Raw genomic sequence first — 20,041 nt, 5'->3', positions numbered from 1 at the left:
ATCTGTAACAGGCAATATTTCAATACAGTTGAGTCAAATAATCCATAAAAATTTACCTGGGAAAACCTTTCATTTCTCCACTCCAGTTAAACATCCAACTCTTGGTTCCGGCTAAGGTCATGATCTCAGGGTTGTGAGATGGAGGCCTCTCTCTCAAATAAATAAAAAATCTTAAAAAAAAAAAAAAAAGTGTGAACAAATGAATGCAGTTAGGAACTATTATAATCTATAGGAATGACAGCTTTAGTGGTGAATGTCACACAGGCCAGTGAGCGGGCCATATTCCTCATGGGTTAAAATGAGCCAGGGCGAATCTGGTTTCCTATGTGACATATCCCTTCAACTAGTAAGGAAGGACCAGGGATTTCCCAGCCTTGCTCGGTGCAAAGGCATATATATTCCAGAGCACGTATGAGGTAGGGTATGGATTTGCTTGTATTGCTTCCATTGGTGTGTGTACTAAAAAGAGCCTTAAAACTAGCAGGTGTCCTGGACCTCATGCACAGCGTATGTGAAGGCTCTCCAAGTCTAGTTATGAGGGCGCAGTGTTCAGAGTGGAACACAGACCAGTTGTATGGGTGTGAATGGGAGAGAGATAGGAAGACTATGGCTTCCAAACACTACAATGAACTCAAAAGCCCATTCTCCAGTTTGTAGCACAACCAGGTAGAATGGACATGGTAGGAAAAGCACCAGTCTATTCCCCCTGTAGGGACAGTCATCTCGTAAGCAGAACTTGTCAGCTGTGGTCCTATCATGTCCATATATCCCAACACCACATAGTCATCAAGCCACTTCGAAGCAGACATTCTGCTTTGGGTCTGGGAATATGATGTTGACCCAGAAGACGGTTCCTTCATGGAGCCTAAAATCCAACCGGTCCTCCCATGTATCCTGGAGTTCTACCAGATATTAACCCAAGACTGGAGTGCTGTTGGTGCTGTGGTGAAATGGAGGGGAAGGACCAAGTTGAGAGAGGGCATCAGTTAGGGTGTCAGTGAGTAAAAGGCATTGAGGCATTGAGGCACATGGCCCACTCACTTGCCTGTGTGATGTTCAATGCCAACAATGTGATTCCTATAGACTACAGACTATATTCCTATAGACTATAGCAGCTCCTGAGTGAGTTTTTTTGTTTGTTTTTTGTTGTTGTTTAGAGCGAGAGAGAGGGGGAGGGGGGGCAGAGGGAGAGGGAAAGAATCTTAAGCAAGCTCCATGCCCAACGTGGATCCTAAGGTGGGGCTCAATCTTGTGAACTTGACATCATGACCTGAGCTGAAATCAAGAATTGGCCACTTAACTGACTGGGGCACCCAGGGATGCCCCAGCATTGTTCACAGCCTTATTTCCAGACCACTTTCCCCAATCCAACTAATTATTTCCAAGTGATTCTCCCAGTCCATTCTAACCATTTGGAGCTTTCCTTGGTGTCCGCATTTTGCTTTCCGCTGTGACTCTTACTTGGGCTCTCACTCTGCCTACACTGTATTTGATCACAGCGAGTAAATTCCTGCCTGTTCTCTCTTTGGCTTTTTTGTTCCACATACCAGCCAGACATTTGCTTTGACGATGTAAATGTCATGCCGGTCACTTTTGCAGATGGCATATTTTGAGGAGGCTTTATTCAATTTGTTAGCTATAATCTACATCCAAAAAGATGCTGTTAGGGTGGTGCCAAAGAAGATTAAACCTAACCAAAAAAGTGGGGGGGGGCAGTAACTCAGTATTTAAAAAAAAAAAAAAATACAGACGTATGAAAGGTAAGGAGGTGTCTTAATAACAACCCATAGAAAAGACAGATTTGGGTTTACTCAAAGAAAGCCCTGTTCTAGAGTCCAAAGACTCACAGAGCTATCCCTCCTCCATCAATGTCTGGTTGTATGAAAAAGGGCAAAGAACTTAATCTACTGTGGAGCTCTTTTTTCTTTCTTGGAAAAAGAGGGAGTTCTATTAGACCATCTGTAATACCAGTTACAATTCTGAAATTATACTGTTGACTCATTCATTTATTTAGAGGCCCAATATATTAAATAAAAGCTAATGCAGTCTTATAAATAATGAAAATATAGTCAAAACATTGTCAGTAAGAGTTCTGCTCTCCTCTCTATGAGCTAGACAGCTCTGGGGTGTTGTGTTCTGATCACACCACACATCAAAGGAAATATTTGGCTAAAGTCTGTCCAGTGAGAGTAACCACCCTAGCAACAAGGCATCCTATATGGGTGATGTTTGAGGGAGTTACACGGTTTGGGTGGGGGGAGAAGAATTTAGGGCAAAAGTGTGGGGTACTATGGTTGCCAACCAAGGTTGGAGGAGTTCTATAGCATATGGACTATCTCAGAGGACACCGCCTTCATGAAGCCATTGTAGAGCGTTGTGACCCCGACTTCGCCAAAGACATTTTCCATTTCAGCTTGCAGCTGGGTTATTTCTCTACTTACAAGACTGAGTTATTTGAGAGCAAACAGCATGTTGTGCTCGTCTTTGCATCCTCTCTGGCTTCTAACGCAGTGCCTTGTGCAATAGTAAGTAGTCAGATACTTGCGAAGGAATTGAAAACTTACTAGACTTTTTAGGTACAGGATCAATGGTTAGAAATTAAAACGATATTTTGGTCTTCCAAGGAGCAAACTTTTCAAAGAATCAAAATGTTGTTAAAGTATACGACTTTTGGTGAGATAGCACAATGCATTCCCTAGAATGAATCAAATTAAGGAGGCTGGCAATGTTCATTGTTGCTGAGAATGTGAAGCAACAGGAACTCTCCTACACCTGCTGGTGGAAATGAAATGGAAGAGCTCTTAGGGACTCAGGCAGTTTTTCAAAAAGTTAAACATGCACCTGTCTTACAATAGAGTCATTCTATGTCCAAGTACTTACTCAAGACAAATGGGAACGTTTGTCTACAGAAAAACTCGTACATGAATATTTGTAGCAGCTTTGTTTATAATTGCCAAATATTAGAATTAACAACAAGTGAATTAGATTGATAAACAAAGTATCGGGGCGCCTATCGGGGCGCCTGGGTGGTTCAGTGTTAAAGCCTCTACCTTCGGCTCAGGTCATGATCTCAGGGTCCTGAAATCAAGCCCCGCATAGGAGACTCTGCTCAGCAGGGAGCCTGCTTCCTCCTCTCTCTCTGCCTGCCTCTCTGCCTACTTGTGATCTCTCTCTTTCTATCAAATAAATAAAATCTTTAAAAAAAATTGATAAACAAAATATGATCTCCACCCAAAGGAGTAAGCAATAAAAAGGAGGAAGCCACCAATACATGCAACAACATGGGTGAATCTCAAAATCATGGGGAAAAGAAGCCCTCTCAAAAGGGCACATATCATATAATTCTATTTACATAAAATCTAGAAAATGCCAAAAAAGTCACTCTGCCTGGGGTTGGGGATAGAGGGAAGGATGGACTACAAAGGACATAGGGAAGCTTTTCTCCAGTTTAGTTTATATATGTTAATTTTATGGTGGGTTTTGGTATACAGAAATTTTAACTTTTTAATGTCATTTCTTTCATGGCTTTTACCTTTGCTACTTCCTTCAGAAGTCTTTAAGATTATGTAAATATTTACAGATATTTTTTCTTAAACCTTTATGATTGTATTTCCATACAGTTAATTCATTTGTTCATTGCAAGTTTATTTTTGATAAATAGGGGGAAATACAGATCTAATATTTTTTGAATAGTTAGGAATTGACTTAATATGAATTACTGAACCATCCATCATTACATCAAACATTGAGTGTGGGTGACATGACAGGGACTGTGTCAACCTGGGAATAAAAACATGGTACCTGCCTTCAAGGAGTTGTGTCTGGTGAGGCAGGCTGACTAGTAAAAAGATAATCACAGTGAAGTAGAATAAGCTTAACGATGGTATCAATTACAAAGTGCCACCATATTACACAGAAGGGGACCCGGTTGGATAGCAGGTGTTAGGGGCAGTGGGCAGAGAAGTCTTCTTATAGGAGTTAAGATCTGACCTAAATGTCTTGACAGATACATTTATGTTACTCTGATTTGGGAACAGCATTCCAGACAAGGGACAAATAGGCCCAGGGAGGCAGAATCCTGAGGGACTGCAGTATGACTGGGGAGCATCACTTCGGGTTCTGTGGCCTTCGCCTGGCTCATGAATGAGAGGGCAGTAGAGGGTGAGGCCAGTTGAGAGACCGTGCTGTGCTCTGCATGACTCCCTGTTACATGGCATCTTCAGTTCAGTGGGGAACCACTGCTAGAGTTTGAGCAATAGAGAGAAACACTTACATCTGTTTTGTGCAATAATCACACCACTCATGGTTTGCATATCAAATAGTCTCTCAGAGCACACAGCTTTTAATTCCAGCAATCATCACAGTTCTGAATTATGTATATGATTTTTGATTAATGTCTCACATTATCTTCTTTGAAAGGGGTGGGAGAAATTTACTTTTTACTGATTAGGTAAGGATTTTCATGTGGAAATCTGAATTATCTGGCACTGTATTTCTTTTTTCTTTTCTTTCTTCCTTTCTTTTCTTTTCTTTTTTTTTTTTTTTAAGATTTTATTTATTCACTTGACAGAGAGAGATCACAAGTAGGCAGAGATGCAGGCAGAGAGAGAGAGGAGGAAGCAGGCTCCCCGCCGAGCAGAGAGCCCGATGCGGGACTCGATCCCAGGACCCTGAGATCATGACCCGAGCCGAAGGCAGCGGCTTAACCCACTGAGCCACCCAGGCGCCCTCTTTTTTTTTTTTTTTTAAAAGTAGACTCCACACCCAGTGCAGAGCCCAACAAGGAGCTTGAACTCACAACCCTGTGATCAAGACCTGGTCACTTAACTGAGAGCGCCGCCCAGGTTCCCCTCTGATACTGTTCATTTCTGATTTAACACAGCTCTGCAGTCAACCTGACCATGAATTTGACTTGGCTTTCATTATGTATCACATAATTCAATCCGACCATGCAGGAGGGTGTACATGTGTGTCCATTGGGTTCTCATACCTTGCCATGAGCCCATTATATGCACCTCACATAAGTAAGTAGTGCATGACCTGACATCCATCCAACAAAGCTTCACAGATTCTAAAAGGCTTCAACATTTATCTCATTCTTTTTTTGTTGTTTTTTATTTTATTTTATTTTTATTTTTTTAAGATTTTATTTATTTACTTGACAGACAGAGATCACAAGTAGGCAGAGAGGCAGGCAGAGAGAGAGGAGGAAGCAGGCTCCCCGCGGAGCAGAGAGCCCGACGTGGGGCTCGATCCCTGGACCCTGAGATAATGACCTGAGCTGAAGGCAGAGGCTTTAACCCACTGAGCCACCCGAGTGCCCCATGTTTTTGTTTTTTTTAAAGATTTATTTGTTTTAGAGGTGGGAGGGGCGGGGGAGAGGGAAAGAATCTTAGGCAGACCTAGAGGGGAGGACGGAGGCTGATGTACCCTTGCTGGATATTTTATGAAGTCTATACAGTCCAGAGGTTCTTCCCTTAGCAGAGTCCTTAGAAAGCAGTACAGGTTGTCACTCCCCATGGACAAGTAGGTGCCTTTGGCAGAGCAGGGCTGTTCCCAGGCACAAACAAGTGCCCTTCATGGACTATGTTGCCACAGTTCCTAGAAAGCATTAAACCTGGCATCTCACTAATGCTTTAAATCAGTTATCCAGTGTGGCTTGTAGCTGTGTTCAAAGCCAGGTGGCTGCCGCTTTCTGAAATCTGTACACTTACCCCTCCCTCTCATCCACAGAGGGATCCGCTCTAGGCAGGTGACTCCTGTGGAAAGCTGCTTCTTAACTCTCTTGAATTCCTTGCCAACAGATCTCTCTTTCACACACAGTTTAGGACAAGGGTAGGTCTGGAATCCTGTGCATTTGATTAGAAACTCCCTGTTCCTTCTCTTTAGGAAAACATTAAATCATCTGTGAAACTGGCTGTGTGTTCTCCTATCTTTAGCAAGGTAAAGTTCACAGTATCAGCAGGTCATGTTTGGTTTTTTTGTTGTTGTTTTTTTCTAGAGAGAGAATCTTAAGCAGGCTCCATACCCAGTGCAGAGCTTGACATAGGGCTCAATTTTATGACCCTGAGATCATGACTTGAGCATGCTGAGCCACCCAGGCACCCCTGTTCTTTGGATTTAAAAAAACAATATATAAGGTGGGGCACCTGGGTGTCTCAGTCAGTTGGGCACGGGACTCGATTTCAGCTCAGGTTGTGATTTTAGAGTCCTGAGATGGAGCCCCAGTCTGCTTCCTATCCCCCCACACCCACTCACGTGCTTTCTCACTCTCTCTCTCTCTAAAATAAATATATCTTTAAAAAAATATATAGAAGGCAGTGTGCATCCATGACTCTTTAATATCAGGATAAATAAATTTATCCTTGGGGCGCCTGGGTGGCTCAGTGGGTTAAAGCCTCTGCCTTCGGCTCAGGTCATGATCCCAGGGTTCTGGGATCGAGCCCCTCGTCGGGCTCTCTGCTCAGCGGGGAGCCTGCTTCCTCCTCTCTCTGCCTGCCTCTCTGCTTACTTGTGATTTCTCTCTGCCAAATAAATAAATAAAATCTTTTAAAATAAATAAATAAATAAATAAATTTATCCTTTCAAAGATAGTCCAGGCTTGTGAATGACACAGTATTTTTGTGGTATATTTATTTTTTCTGAATTAAAAAAATATGTGTTAATTGTAGAAATTTTGAAAATTTTTATTTTCAAATTTTAAACTAAAATATAAACTTTTGACCATATTTTTAATTTTCTGTATTCTGATGCTTTGCGATATTAATCCTGCTTTTCCCAGGATTTAACCCAGTTCTAGAGATGATAAGCAACTTGCCTGTGAGTGTACTTTTCAAATTTAAACCAACCAGTCCAGAAGCTGTACCCCAAATACCTCTCTTTTTTTTGGCATCTCACACTCTAGGCTACTATCCAGCTATCCTCATTTTCCTGGGCCAGGTAAACAGACAACTAGACACAGTCGCTTTGTCCACAGCCTACTGAAATTACTCAAACTAGCCAATCCTAAGCCTCTTTAGCCTGCCCCCTTTTTCTTTCACACACACACACACACACACACACACACACACACACACACACTCTCTCTCTCTCTCTCTCTCTGTCACACACAATAAAGGCTCTTGTCCACGGATACCCTCTCTCCCTCTTCCACCTGACTGACCCTTGTGCTTCCCCCACATGCTCCCTACTTTCCCTATGGTATAACATGCCCCATGGGAACTTAATAGTCTACCATTTTTTTGGCATCATTTCCTGATCTGTTGGCTTTACCCTCAATTTTTCCTATTAATATACAAAAAACATCAAGTTTAATATTCTACATAGTGTTTACCATTTCATAAATAATTTGGAAACGTATCTAAAGGCTGCATAGCAGTTGCAGGGTGCCTTGGTGGCTCAGTTGGTTAAGTGTCTGACCCTTGGTTTCGGCTCAGGTCCATGATCTCGGGGTCGTGAGAGGGAGCCCTGTGTTGGGCTCTATGTTCAGCAGGGAGCCTACTTGGGATTCTCTCCCTCTGCCTGTTCTTGTATTCATACTTTCTCTCTCTCTCTACAATCTTTCTTTTAAAAAAACAAGGACTCTATAATAGTCCATCCCATGATTACACTTAGTTTTTTAGTTCCCTTGTTTGTTGATACCTTTAGGTTGTTTTCAGGTTTATACAGTTGAAGTAGTTTAATAAATTTCTATGTCAAAAGTCTTTATGTATATCTTTAATAATTTTATGTATATCTTTAATAATTTAAACATAAACCCAAAGAAACAGAATTGCTGGGTCAAAGGATAGAAGTATCTTCATGTCCCTTGATAGAACTTTTCAAATTGCCTTTTAGAATGGTTCTACCAATTGTTATTCCCACAAAAAGTATATGAAACTGTGACAGTCTCCCTCTTCTTACCTCATCTTCTCCAAGGCTCCTTTGCCAGTGTAACAACTTATCAGGATTGGTCAGTTTGATAGGGGGAAGAAGTATCCCTTTTTCCACTTCAGTAGTGCTCAGGTTATTTGTCATGTGGTCAGCCCGAATGTGAAGGAAATAATAATCAGGGAGTCGTAGAAGCTAATCACTAGCTTGTGTATTTCAGAACTAAGAGAGGAAGTTGGCATTATTTGAACCTCCTTGCCATTTTCAGAGATTATTCCCCATGGTCACTTACTTATTTTCATTTAGGTTTTGTGTTCCTTTCATCCTCTTCTGTCCTCACTTTAATCATCTATCTCTGGAATGTTACCTCTGAATATTCTTAGACCTCTTCCTCTCCTGTCTCTTCCCTGCAGCACCCCCTTGGGCTCACCTTCCGTAGACTCTTGAATCAGCTGGAAATTCTTTACCTATGAATCCCCAAGTATGAACCTCTCCCTGCCGATTATACTGTCCTATTTTGATGACTCTCTCACTTATACAAACATTCCAAACACCGGCCTATTCTTTCAGCTCCTTCTAGGGGTCTCTTGCTTTCCTGCCCAGCCTGTACTCTGCCAGCAAAGCTCCACGTCCATGGAATCTAGGAGAGTATGGTTTCCCCTTTACCATTTGGAACTCAAAGGAAGAGAGTCTTAAAATAAAAATTAACAGACAGAATAAGGCTAAATTGGCTTTCTGTTTTTGAAGTCTGAGATAGTTCTACTTTGCCCCAGGGTCTTCTACCTGGGTTTCTTTCTCATCATATCTGAACCTCCTTCCCCTAAGAGGCATCCTGGGGACTTACCTTTTAGATACCCTTGCTACTTTTGACACCAAGGCCAAGAGAATAAAATTTCCTCCCTATGTAGGAGAGATTGAGGGACACCTGGATAGCTCAGGCCATTAAGTGTCTGCCTTCAGCTCAGGTCATGATCCCAGGGTCCTGGGATTGAGTCTCGCATCTGGCCCCCTGCTCAGTGGGGAGTCTGCGTCTCTCTCTGTCTCCCTCTGTGTTCTGTCTCTCAAATAAATAAATAAAATCTAAAATCTTTCCAAAAAAAAGGATTGATCCTTCTGTGATGTTCTAACATTGTATCTGAGATGAGTGGTTGTGGATCCACATGTGGGATCCTAATCCCAAAGTAAAAGGGTTTTTTTCAGCTGCTATTGGGAAGACTAGCTTTCGGTAGGGAGGACAATGCAGACGTACCCCTCCCTTGTGAGGACTGCCCAGGAAACAAAGGGGACTGAGATGCAGTGCTCGGCAAATTCATTAGCTCCCTGCTACCTGGAAATAAAGCTGTGTCTCCTCAGTGGGACATGCAAGGGCCCTGCGTGAACTAGTGCAATGACTTTTCCAGCTTGATTTCCTAATGTTTCATACTGTGTCCAGCTGCATTGACATACTTGCTAGTTCCCAGCAGTCCATATATGCACTCCTTTTTCTTTCTCAGATGTATGCATGTCTTACAAATGTTAAGACCCCATACTTACAGTTTTGGAACAATACAGAAAAGTAGAAAAGAAGAAAGTCCTTTGATTGCCCATTCAGACAAAACACCTGAAAATATTTCCCTGCATCTCCTTCCAGGTTTTTTTCTCCCCTGCCTATAGATTGTCTTTGTTTCTTATTTTTGCGTAGTCTCTGTCTTTCATCCTGCTTTTCAAAATAAACATTACGTAAGCGTTTTCCATGTTCATAAAACTCAGACACACCATTTTTATTTTATGTTATTCTTTATCAACAACAGCAGTTTATTCCTCACAGTTCTGACAACGAGAAGTCTGAGGGTGCCTGCAGAGTCTGGAACTAGCTTTCTGGCCTCTGGATTAGGGCTCTGATTCCATTCACAGGGGCTCCACCCTCAGACCCGAAATACCTCCCCAAGGCCCCAGCTCCAGATACCATCACACTGGGGATTAGATTTGAACATATGAATGGGGGGAAACACACACACACACACACACACACATTCAATCCATATAGCAGCATCCATAGCCGCTAAGGAAAAAATTTTTGTCCTCTGGGGTGCCTGGGTGGCTCAGTCAGTTAAGTGTCTGCCTTCAGCTCAGGTCATGATCCCAGGGTCCTGGGATCGAGCCCTGTATCGGGTGACTTGCTCCACAGGGCATCTGCTTCTCCCTGGGCCTGCTGCTCCCCTTGCTTGTCTCACTCATGTGTGCTCTCTCTGACAAATAAACAGACAAAATTAAAAAAATAAACAGTCCATTGGAGTAAACAGAGACTGGCAGTGTAGGGGCTCCTCACTGGCTGGATTGTGACTGTCTCTTACTGGCTGGATTGCTGCGGGAGTATACTCAAGTAGCATCAAGGAGCAAGGGTGCAGGGTCCCTCTCTTCCCCTAGGGTCTGCAACTGAAGAGTGATAGGACATCAGAGCACCCCTGCTGAACTTCCCGCTCCACTTGTGTGCTGTTTCCCACTAATTTTCCCAGGGGCAAATACCAAGTGAAGCTTTTGCTTCAGGAGCAGCAACGGAATGGAGCTACAAGAAAATAAACACTTCCCTAGAAGATAACGTAGAATTGCTTCTTTGTCTTCCTTGATCCAAGCCACACCCATTCACCAAAGACGTTGTCCTTTCCAACAAACAGAAAGCCAGAGTTGAGAAGCCACCTATACAACCCTCTTAGCATGGTAAAAGACTTTAAGTGTCTTTTTTTTTTTTTTCCTTAGTGGATGCAAAATATCTCTATCAGAAGGCATTGTCTGGGTATTTATATGATGTCCTTCATGTCTCTGTAGGTAGACCCACAAAAAAATCCTTTTAAATCAAAGCTCAAAATCTCCTCTGCCAAGGTTGCTGAGGCTGAGATCATGGGAAAACCAGGTTTTCATGGGAGAAATTTTTCTGTAATAGTAAGGTACGTGTTAGAGTCTGAGATGGAATACTTTGCAAAAATAGTAGCAGTGTGAAGGGTCTGTTGGCACATTCTGTCTGAGAACAGATGGGAATTTAGAAAATGATAGACTCAGGCTCCTGTATCTTACTCTCCCCCTTTTACCCCTATTTTGAGTAAGATATTTTGCCGGCTTCAGAGATGAGTGTCACTACATATGTGCTCTTCCTCTGGATTCAGTGGACTGTTTGCATGGACAACTCAGGAAAGGTGGTCAGAGAGAGAGAGACTTTCCTGCCTTTTCTAAACAGAGTAAAAATTGAGAGGTAAATAAGTCTTGAGGGACTTTCATGAAATCTCAGTGAATCTAAGCCTCATCCTTATTTTGAATCTTCTAGGCAACCTGCATTTCTGCATGATGAAAAATGATCTGGGGTCCGGTTTCTGGTCATGTAGGTCAATTTAGTGTGTGTTTTGTTTCACAGGCAAGAAGGTAAAATTTACTTTGAAAAAGTCCAATCTTACCCATCAGACGTACATCACGAGAGGCATTTTCTATAACTTGACTCTGATACGTATTCATTGAGTCAACAACTGAACGTCATCATTGATGATGACATAGGATCTTACTGAATGTGTTTCTTCTGCCACCTGTTCATGATGTTCTCTTAGCCTGAAAAGATGCTATTGTTCTCCCTTCCCCCAAATAGAATTTGGTGCTGTTCTGTCTGTGGTCTTGTAGTGTAAACTCATACCTGTCTCTGGATCTAATCTGACCTACATGTGCACAAACATATTCAGGATTATAAGCTTCTTGACAGCAGCTTACATTAGGCTCTTAAAAAATACTGTGAAATAGGGGCGCCCGGGGGGCTCAGTGGGCTAAAGCCTCTGTCTTTGGCTCAGGTCATGGTCTCAGGGTCCTGGGATTGAGCCCCGCATCTGGCCTTCTGCTCAGCAGGGAGCCTGCTCTCCCCCAACCCCCGCCTGCCTCTCTGCCTACTTGTGATCTCTGTCAAATAAATAAATAAAAATCTTAAAAAAAAAAATAAAAAACCACTGTGAAATAATAGAGTATTTTTAATCTCTCCTGAGCAAAAGCCTTTTCATGATTTGTGTATAATACTATATGTAGATGGTCTTGTTCTTGTATAGTACCAATTAGTACTTTATCTATTATGTGACTAATCATCTTACAGTAATATGTTAGTAATAAACAATTTTTGACTTTCTCTTGAAATGCGTTACCACAAACCTATACAATTTCTGTTTGTTGTTCTAGAAAGCTACTTCAGACTGCCAAATCCTGTATCACACAGTATCTTTTTTCCAACACACAATCAAGTATATTTTTCCCTCTCTGGGGGAAAAAACGGTAAAAATGAAGTAATGGAAGGAAGCAGAAGTAGTCCTATTTGTGAAATAGGTATAGTGGGGACTTACGTATTCCTTATCGTGGGAACATTATCATTCCAGCATTCCAGGAGAGTGAATCTGTTAGTTTGGATTTCACATCTCTTACAGTTTCTCATTTGAATGTCTGGGGTAATGAAATAAAATGCAGTTCATCCTTTCAACAAACCTTGTTATTATGTGTCAGGCACTGTGCTAGGATTTGGGCATAAGAGATGATAGTGTTCTCAAATCTTTCCATATTGCATCTTATAGCGGATCTGATAAACCTTTCTCCTGCCTCTTCTGTTGAGTCTAAAAGCTGAACACCTTTTAGAATCCTGAAGAGCCGATCTCAGTGTAGCAATAAAAAGTCCCAGAGGCAGCAAAAAAAAAAAAGAAAGAAAGAAAAGAAAAAGAAAAAGAAAAGGTGTGGACATTTAGCACTGAGTAGGACACAGCGTCCCTTTTGTGGCATTCTTGACAAAATTTCATAACTTGAATTTAGTTATGAGGAAATATTAGACAAGCTCAAACTGGGTGACATTCTCTACAGCTGGCCAATATCCTTCAAAAACCTCAAGGACAAAAGAAGACTGAGGAAATGTTACAATTTAAAGGACACGATTTAAAGTCTGTTATGTGAAGACACATAACAGACCTTAAATATTTCCTGTGATCCTTGATTGGATCCTGGACCAGCAGAAGGACACTAGGGGGACAATTAACAACATTTGAATATTCCTGACCTTGAGGTTAAGTAAGACATTATCATTTGGGTAATCTGATTTAGGGCATGGATTCTCAGAAATTAAGAAGCAAATGTTCACATTGCACGAATTGTTTTTAACACAAAGTTATTCATAGGTTAATTTATGCTTTATATAAATTTTAACATAGATCACACTACTACAATGAGAGTTGGTAGTGGGACAAAGTTTATAAGTTGTATGAAAAGTATATTTTTTCCATCTTGCCAATGCCTGTCTGTGAATGTGTGTGTGCTTATGTGTATGGCTATATGTATATTTTCTTTCAAGCACAATGTCAAATCCTAAATTTGAACCCTTTATAACTATGAGCCTAAATCAAATGGCTGCTTATTCTCCCCTGCTTACAATTCCCAAGCAGCTGCTCATTTCCCACAATTTATTTTCATCTTTGAGGAACTGATACTAAATGGCAGACCTTTAAAATATTGTTACATTGATGACCGTCACCAGGGAGATGTATGTAGAATGGAGTGAGATGTAATGCTAATGTCATTTTACTTATTTTTTTTTTAAGTAACAAGCATCTCCTTTTATTCATTTTTTAAAGATTTATTTATGTGACAGCAGGAGAGAGAGCAAGCATGAGTAGGAAAGCAGGGGGAGCAGCAGAGGGGAGAGGCAGAAGCAGGCTCCTTACTGAGCAGGGAGCCTGATGTGGGACTCAATCCCAGAACCCTGGGATCATGACCTGAGCCGAAGGCAGATGCTTGACCAACTGAGTCACCCAGGTGCCCCAACTAACGTCATTTTATTTATTTGTTTGTTTGTTTAATTTGATTTATTCATTTGAGACAGAGAGCAGGGACACATGAGCAGGGAGAGACACAGAGGGAGAGGGAGAAACAGACTCCCCACTGGGCGGGGAGCCCAGTGTGGGTCTTGATCCCAGGACCTGGAGATCATGACCTGAGCTGATGCTTAACCATCTGAGCCACCCAGGTGCCCTGCCAATGTCATTTTAAATAAACTACAAAGCCTCCTTTTTAAAGACATGCATACTATCTTTGTTTAATCTAAGTTCTGAATTATTTTACTGAGCTAAATAACGTATATTACCCAACTCTACATAAAAAAAATCCAACAATCCAATTTAAAAATGGGCAGAGAACCTGTTAGGAGGTGGAGAAAGGACCATAAAATATCCCCCAAACTGAAAAGGCACTTTGAGACTGGAAAATGAAGCCGGCTACTCTGTAAAGTTTACTCTGAGCTTTATTCAGCATAACTGACTGACTTGGGATATCGGGCAGAGGGCGATCCTTGGCAGCTGCATAGCTATATTCACGAAGTCCAGTCCTTAGTCCACAGATTTTATAGAGTGAGGGGACATGCAGAAGGGCACTGTAGTAGGATCATAGGGTTCATGTGTACCTCAAAGGGCTTGCATGCACTTAATTGACAGCTACCCTTTAATTAGATCTGGTGGCACCACCTGTGCATCAAGAAAGAAGACTATGTTATCTCTGACAGATTCATGAGAGGCCAGAACAAGCCTTTCCACCATCCTAGTCTTGGCATCCCTCTCTAAGGTATGTATATAAATCTCCAAGGGGACCAGAACACACTGCCTTAAGAGAGGTCATTGTGCAAACATGAACAAGATGGAGGGCCATAGATGGAGTCAGTCTTGTTGATGCTGCCACAGGACTTGAATAGACATTTTCCCAAGACCTCCAGATGGCCAACAGACATGTGAAAAGATGTTCAATATCACTAATCATCAGGGAAAGAAATGCAAATCAAAACCAAATGAGATACCACCTCACACCTGTCAGGAATGGCTAAAATCAAAAGACAAGAAATAACAAGTATTGGTGAGAGTGTGGAGAAAAAGGAACCCTCGTGCACCACTGTGGAAAAGAGTGTGGAGGTTCCTGAACAAATTAAAGACAGAAATATCCTATGATACAATAATTCCTATAGTGGGTACTTACCCAAAGAAAATGAAAACACTGGTTTGAAGAGATCTATGCACCCCTATGTTTATTGCAGCATTATTTACAATAGCTACGATATAGAAACAACCTGAGGATCCATTGGTAAATGAGTAAATGAGGAAGACTTGGTGACTGTATATATTCACACATTCACAGCCATAAAAAAGGATGAGATCTTGCCATCTGCGACAATATGGACAGACCTAGAGTATTATGATAAGTGAAATAAGTCAAATTGAGGAATAGAAATATCATACAGTTTCACTCATATGGATCTAGAAAACAAAATAAGTGAATAAACAAAAAGCCAAACCAGATCTATAAATACAGAGAACAAACTGAAGGTTGCCAGAGAGAAGGCAGGTCAATGAATGGGCAAAATAGGTAAAGAGGAGCGGGAGATACAGACTTCCAGTTATGGAATGAATAAGTTATAGGAATGAAAGGTGCAGCATAGTGAATCTAGTTTCAGGTGAACAACATAGTAATTCAACATCACTATACATTACTCTATGCTCAATGTAAATATAGCTACTGTCTGTCACCATACAGTGCTGTTATAATACCATTGACTAATGTAACATTGCTTGTCAACTATACAAAGATAAACTTTTTTAAAAGTAGGATAATAGTATTATAGAAATGTATTAATAGTTATTTTTCTGGAAACAAATAACATTTTTTATCTTCACCATTGAGAAGTGGCAACTTGATGAAGAAAGATAATATCAAAATACTGAAGCATATACCTTCAAAATGACTTCTATAAAAGCAGAATTAACTTTCAATTCCTAACACATGGTCTCATCTTCTAAATAAGTAATTGTGGAGGCTGAAAGTAAGTTGGGAAGTTAAAAATGAAATCTTCACTCTTTATGAGTCACCTTCTAACATAAAAATCTATTACATGAAGGCTGAACTGTTTCCAAAGAACAGATCTTTTCATCCAGAACTAATTAGTCCCACTAACCCATATTTTCCTTTTCTTTACAGAAAGCCTTTCCTTTTGTTTACAGAAAGCCTTTGAATACCCTTCCACCGACATAGGAAACTTAAACTTGATGGAACATAGCTAATTTAGGGGCAGTACTCCCCCTCTCATTAGGGAACATACAAGTAAAGGCCCTTAGAGCTTTAGGTTTTGATTTTGTGAAAAGAACATTATTTTGCAGTCTTAAGATGGTCCATTTCTTATTTTAAAGGTTAGGAAGTAAGATTGAAATGTGGAGATTATGCTTCTTAGAATGAGAGGCAAAAAAAAAAAAAAAATCTTATTTATTTATTTTTTGAACTTGTGCAAGGGAAACCATGTGCTTGCTTGAGTATGTTGGAGGATTGGAGATGGGGGGGGGTCTGGTATTACATATACCAGGTTGAAGTCTGGTTCAGTGTTGGTGAATTTTTTTCTATTGATTTGTCATTTATTGTAAGAAACTTCCCACTTTTTTCTGTGGAGACAGATGGCATTCTGCCATTCAAAGTCCATTGGATTAAAGTCTGGAAGCTGAAATCACAGTTAATTTCATGTGGTATCTGGTGATCCTGAATTGTTACCATTAAGAGAGTCCAAGCCAAGAAGTCTTCAAATACCAAAAATCAGAAACTTAATTCCCAAGTGGCCAAAAATCATGGATAAAATTATTCTCCTCACTTCTATATTGTGAAATGTACTGTAATTTACAGAAGACTGTAGAAATTCTATGTGTAGTTTAAAGAATTTTAGAAATCTGTAAACTCACACCAGGCTTAAGAAGTAGAACATGGGGGGACGCCTGGGTGGCTCAGTTGGTTGGACGACTGCCTTCGGCTCAGGGCGTGATCCTGGAGTCCCGGGATCGAGTCCCACATCGGGCTCCCAGCTCCATGGGGAGTCTGCTTCGCTCTCTGACCTTCTCCTCGCTCATGCTCTCTCTCACTGTCTCTCTCTCTCAAATAAATAAATAAAATCTTTAAAAAAAAAAAAAAAAGAAGTAGAACATGGGTAGCTCAGTGGGTTGAGCCTCTGCCTTCGGCTCAGGTCATGATCTCAGGGTCCTGGGATCGAGTCCCACATCGGGCTCTCTGCTAAGCGGAGAGCCTGCTTCCTCCTCTGTCTCTCTCTGCCTGCCTCTCTGCCTACTTGGGATTTCTCTCTGTCAAATAAATAAATAAAATCTTTAAAAAAAAAAAAAAAAGAAGTAGAACATGAATTCTTAGAAGCCCATGTGTGTCCTTCACTGATCACATCCAGATACTCCTTTTCTTTTCCCAAAGAGAATTCTGAATTTTGTGTTAACTGTTCCTTTACTTTTCTGTACAGTGTGGCAACCTCTATAGATATTATTAAAAAATATTGATCAGTTTTACTTATTTTTCAACTTTATATAAATCTTTTTTAAAAAATGTGCTTTGGGTGCCTGGACAGCTTGGTTGGTTAAGTCCTTGCGGTGTTGATTTCTGCTCAAGTCATGATCTTAGGGTCATGAGATGGAGCCCCATATTGGGCTGCGCTGGGTGTGGAACCTGCTTGGGATTCTCTCTCTCCCTCCCCACTTTCTTCTCCCCCTTGCTTGTGTGCACATGTGCACTTTCCCTCTCAAAAAAACAATTTTTTAAAATTGAAAATGAAAAACATGATGTATGTTTTTAGCTGTGACTTTTTTGCCTAGAATTATTTTGAGATTCATCCATGTTGATATCAGTACGTAATTCATTGTAACTGCCATTAGTATTTCATTTAATAAACAATCCATCTATTGAAGGAAATTTAGCTTCCAGTTTTCTCAGGTTTTTATTTTTGTTTTTCAGTTACAAGCAGTGCTACCAATGCATTTTTTTGTACATGTCTCTTAATATGCATGGAGTTTTTCTATGTACCTAGGACTGGAATGCTGAATCACATGTTATATGAATATCCCACTTTTTAGGTAATACAAAAGTGGCTTCAGTTGTAGCAATTTATGTTCCCACCAGCAAAACAGAAAACTTCCCATTCCTTCACATCTTTGCTTACACTTGGAGTCCTACAGCTTTTCCATTGTAGCCGTGGGATGGGGATTCCACTGTAGATTACTTTGGATCTTCCTGATTGCCAATGAATTCTGCTTTGAACAAGTTATTTGTGTATTTCTTAATTTTTGAAGATACAGGGATTTTTCTATTATCTTTTTGTTACTGGTGTCAAGCATAATTACACTGAATCAGTAAATGTTTGATATAGGATATCATTCTTCTGAAACTGTTAAGATGTGCTTTTTGTCCGGTATGTTGTCAGTTTTTATAAATGCTTCATGGGTGCTGCAAAACAGACACTGGCTGAGAGTAGAAGTCTGTAGATGTCTATTACACCAAGCTTGTCCATTGTGTGGATCAAATTTTCTACATTACTGTTCCTGAATGCTTGATCTGTTAGGTACTGCTAGAGAGGTGTTAAAAACCTCCCACTCTTGTAGATTCATTAATACTTCTTATATATTTTCAATCTATGTTGTAACTTACAGATGATCTTTAACCTGTTATATCCATTTTAATATGAGAAATACAGTTACTCAGGGAGGCCTACTTTTGGAACATCTGTTATTTTTAGTTCAGTGATTCTTATTTTTATATTTTATAAAGCATTTAATAAGCCACACTTTATACAAGAAGGATTTTATCATATTTTGCAATTTAGGGTTAAAAATATTCACATCCCTTGATGTTATTCTAGGATGCCTTCTAAATGAAATAACCAGTAAATGAAAAGCTTTATGTACCACAACACATATTTGTGATGGTTGAGAAAACATAGATTGTCACAATAGAAGAATGTTTAAGTAGCAGGGCACCCAGGTGGCTCAGTCAGGTAAGCAGCTGACTCTTGGTTTTGGCTCAGGTCATTATCTCAGAGTCATATGTGTTCAAGCCCCTCATCACACTCCATACCAAGTGGGGAGTCTGCTTGGGATTCTCTCTCCCTTTCCCTCTGCTCCTCCTGCTGCTTTTGCACATCAATCTCTTGCTATAAATAAATACATACATAAATAAATAAAATCTTTTTAAAAAGAATGTTTACATAGCTACAACACAAAGAAATTGTAATAGTACTATAAAATTTTCACAGTGATTTGTAAATAAAGTAGAATATACCATATGCTATGATTTCAATTACTTTAATGACAACTATGGAAAAAATTCTAAAGGGAAATATCTCTAAATAGTAACATCAGTTGGTGATATATAATTTCCCCCTTCCTTTCTATTCTTTGCATTTTCCCTATTTTCTACAATCTTTTTACAATAAACAGTGGAAATAAGCTTAAAAATATGGACTAACAAATATATTTCTAACTAGTATTTGAGTGTTCATAGTTTGTCTTTCATTCTATGTTATGTTGTAATTGATATTTTTAAAATATAAAGAAAACCACGTAAAGTGTGTGATAGGGATATGTATAAAGTCAAAGTTGATGTTAAAAATAGATGTGTTATTGTGCTTTATCTCTCATAGACAGAATACTACTTGAAGAGAACCAGTGCATTTCTCCTGTGGTTTCCAGTCATATGAGCCCATGGACAAAACCAACAGCTGTTGGATCCCTTAGCCCACATGTGATAGAGTTCCCAAGAAAACGAAAAGGAAGTGACTCAGGCCCATCCCAGTAAGTGAATTTATTCTTTCAAGCCCATGAAATCTTTCATTCTAAGGGGGAAAAAAAAGATTACTTTTTAAATCATCGATTTGAAAATGTTACATGGTAACATTTAGATAGGGACAATTACTTATCCACCCAACCACCATCCATCATTGACTGATCTGTAACTTTCCCATCCAACTTTGAAGCTTATTAGGTGTCTAGGGAGGGTCGGTTGGAGTCTGAAAGACATAGGAACATAGGGTTAGTTTGCTTAACATTTATGGTTACAGCACGATACTAACCTTCCTAACTGAATTGCTTAACCATGAGGAGAACATCTTTCTGTGTGTTTCACTTAACAAATACCACGTTGCTTCTTACTTTATCCATCACTTATATAATCACCAACCCTTGGTCATCTGTGGCCTGTTGAATCATATAAAACTCTTGTTTTCCATATTTATTAAGCCAAGTAGATAACAAAGTCAATGTTGAAGATACTTGCTTTCTTCTTGTTTACTTTCGTTGTTTAATGCAGCTTACAGCCCCACATATTCTTTAATAAACTCCCCAAA

At 40.2% G+C, this 20,041-nt stretch overlaps 1 protein-coding gene across 4 annotated transcripts in view; it reads left to right on the top strand.

Annotated features, from left to right (window-relative positions):
- Positions 1-20,041, top strand: part of ARNTL2 (aryl hydrocarbon receptor nuclear translocator like 2) — a 106,713-nt gene that overhangs the window by 20,140 nt on the left and 66,532 nt on the right. For 3 of the 4 annotated variants that reach the window (XM_044228519.1, XM_044228517.1, XM_044228516.1), the window contains exon 2: positions 19,340-19,490. In XM_044228519.1, coding sequence (XP_044084454.1) covers positions 19,340-19,490 — 151 coding nt within the window. The remainder of the gene's footprint in view (positions 1-19,339; positions 19,491-20,041) is intronic. The other variant, XM_044228518.1, reaches the window with a different exon arrangement.

This window comes from Neovison vison, chromosome 12 (assembly GCF_020171115.1).
Source record: "Neovison vison isolate M4711 chromosome 12, ASM_NN_V1, whole genome shotgun sequence".
Taxonomy (NCBI): Eukaryota; Metazoa; Chordata; class Mammalia; order Carnivora; family Mustelidae; genus Neogale; species Neogale vison.
Note: the sequence above shows the minus strand (reverse complement) of the source record. Positions and strands in the feature narration are given on the sequence as shown.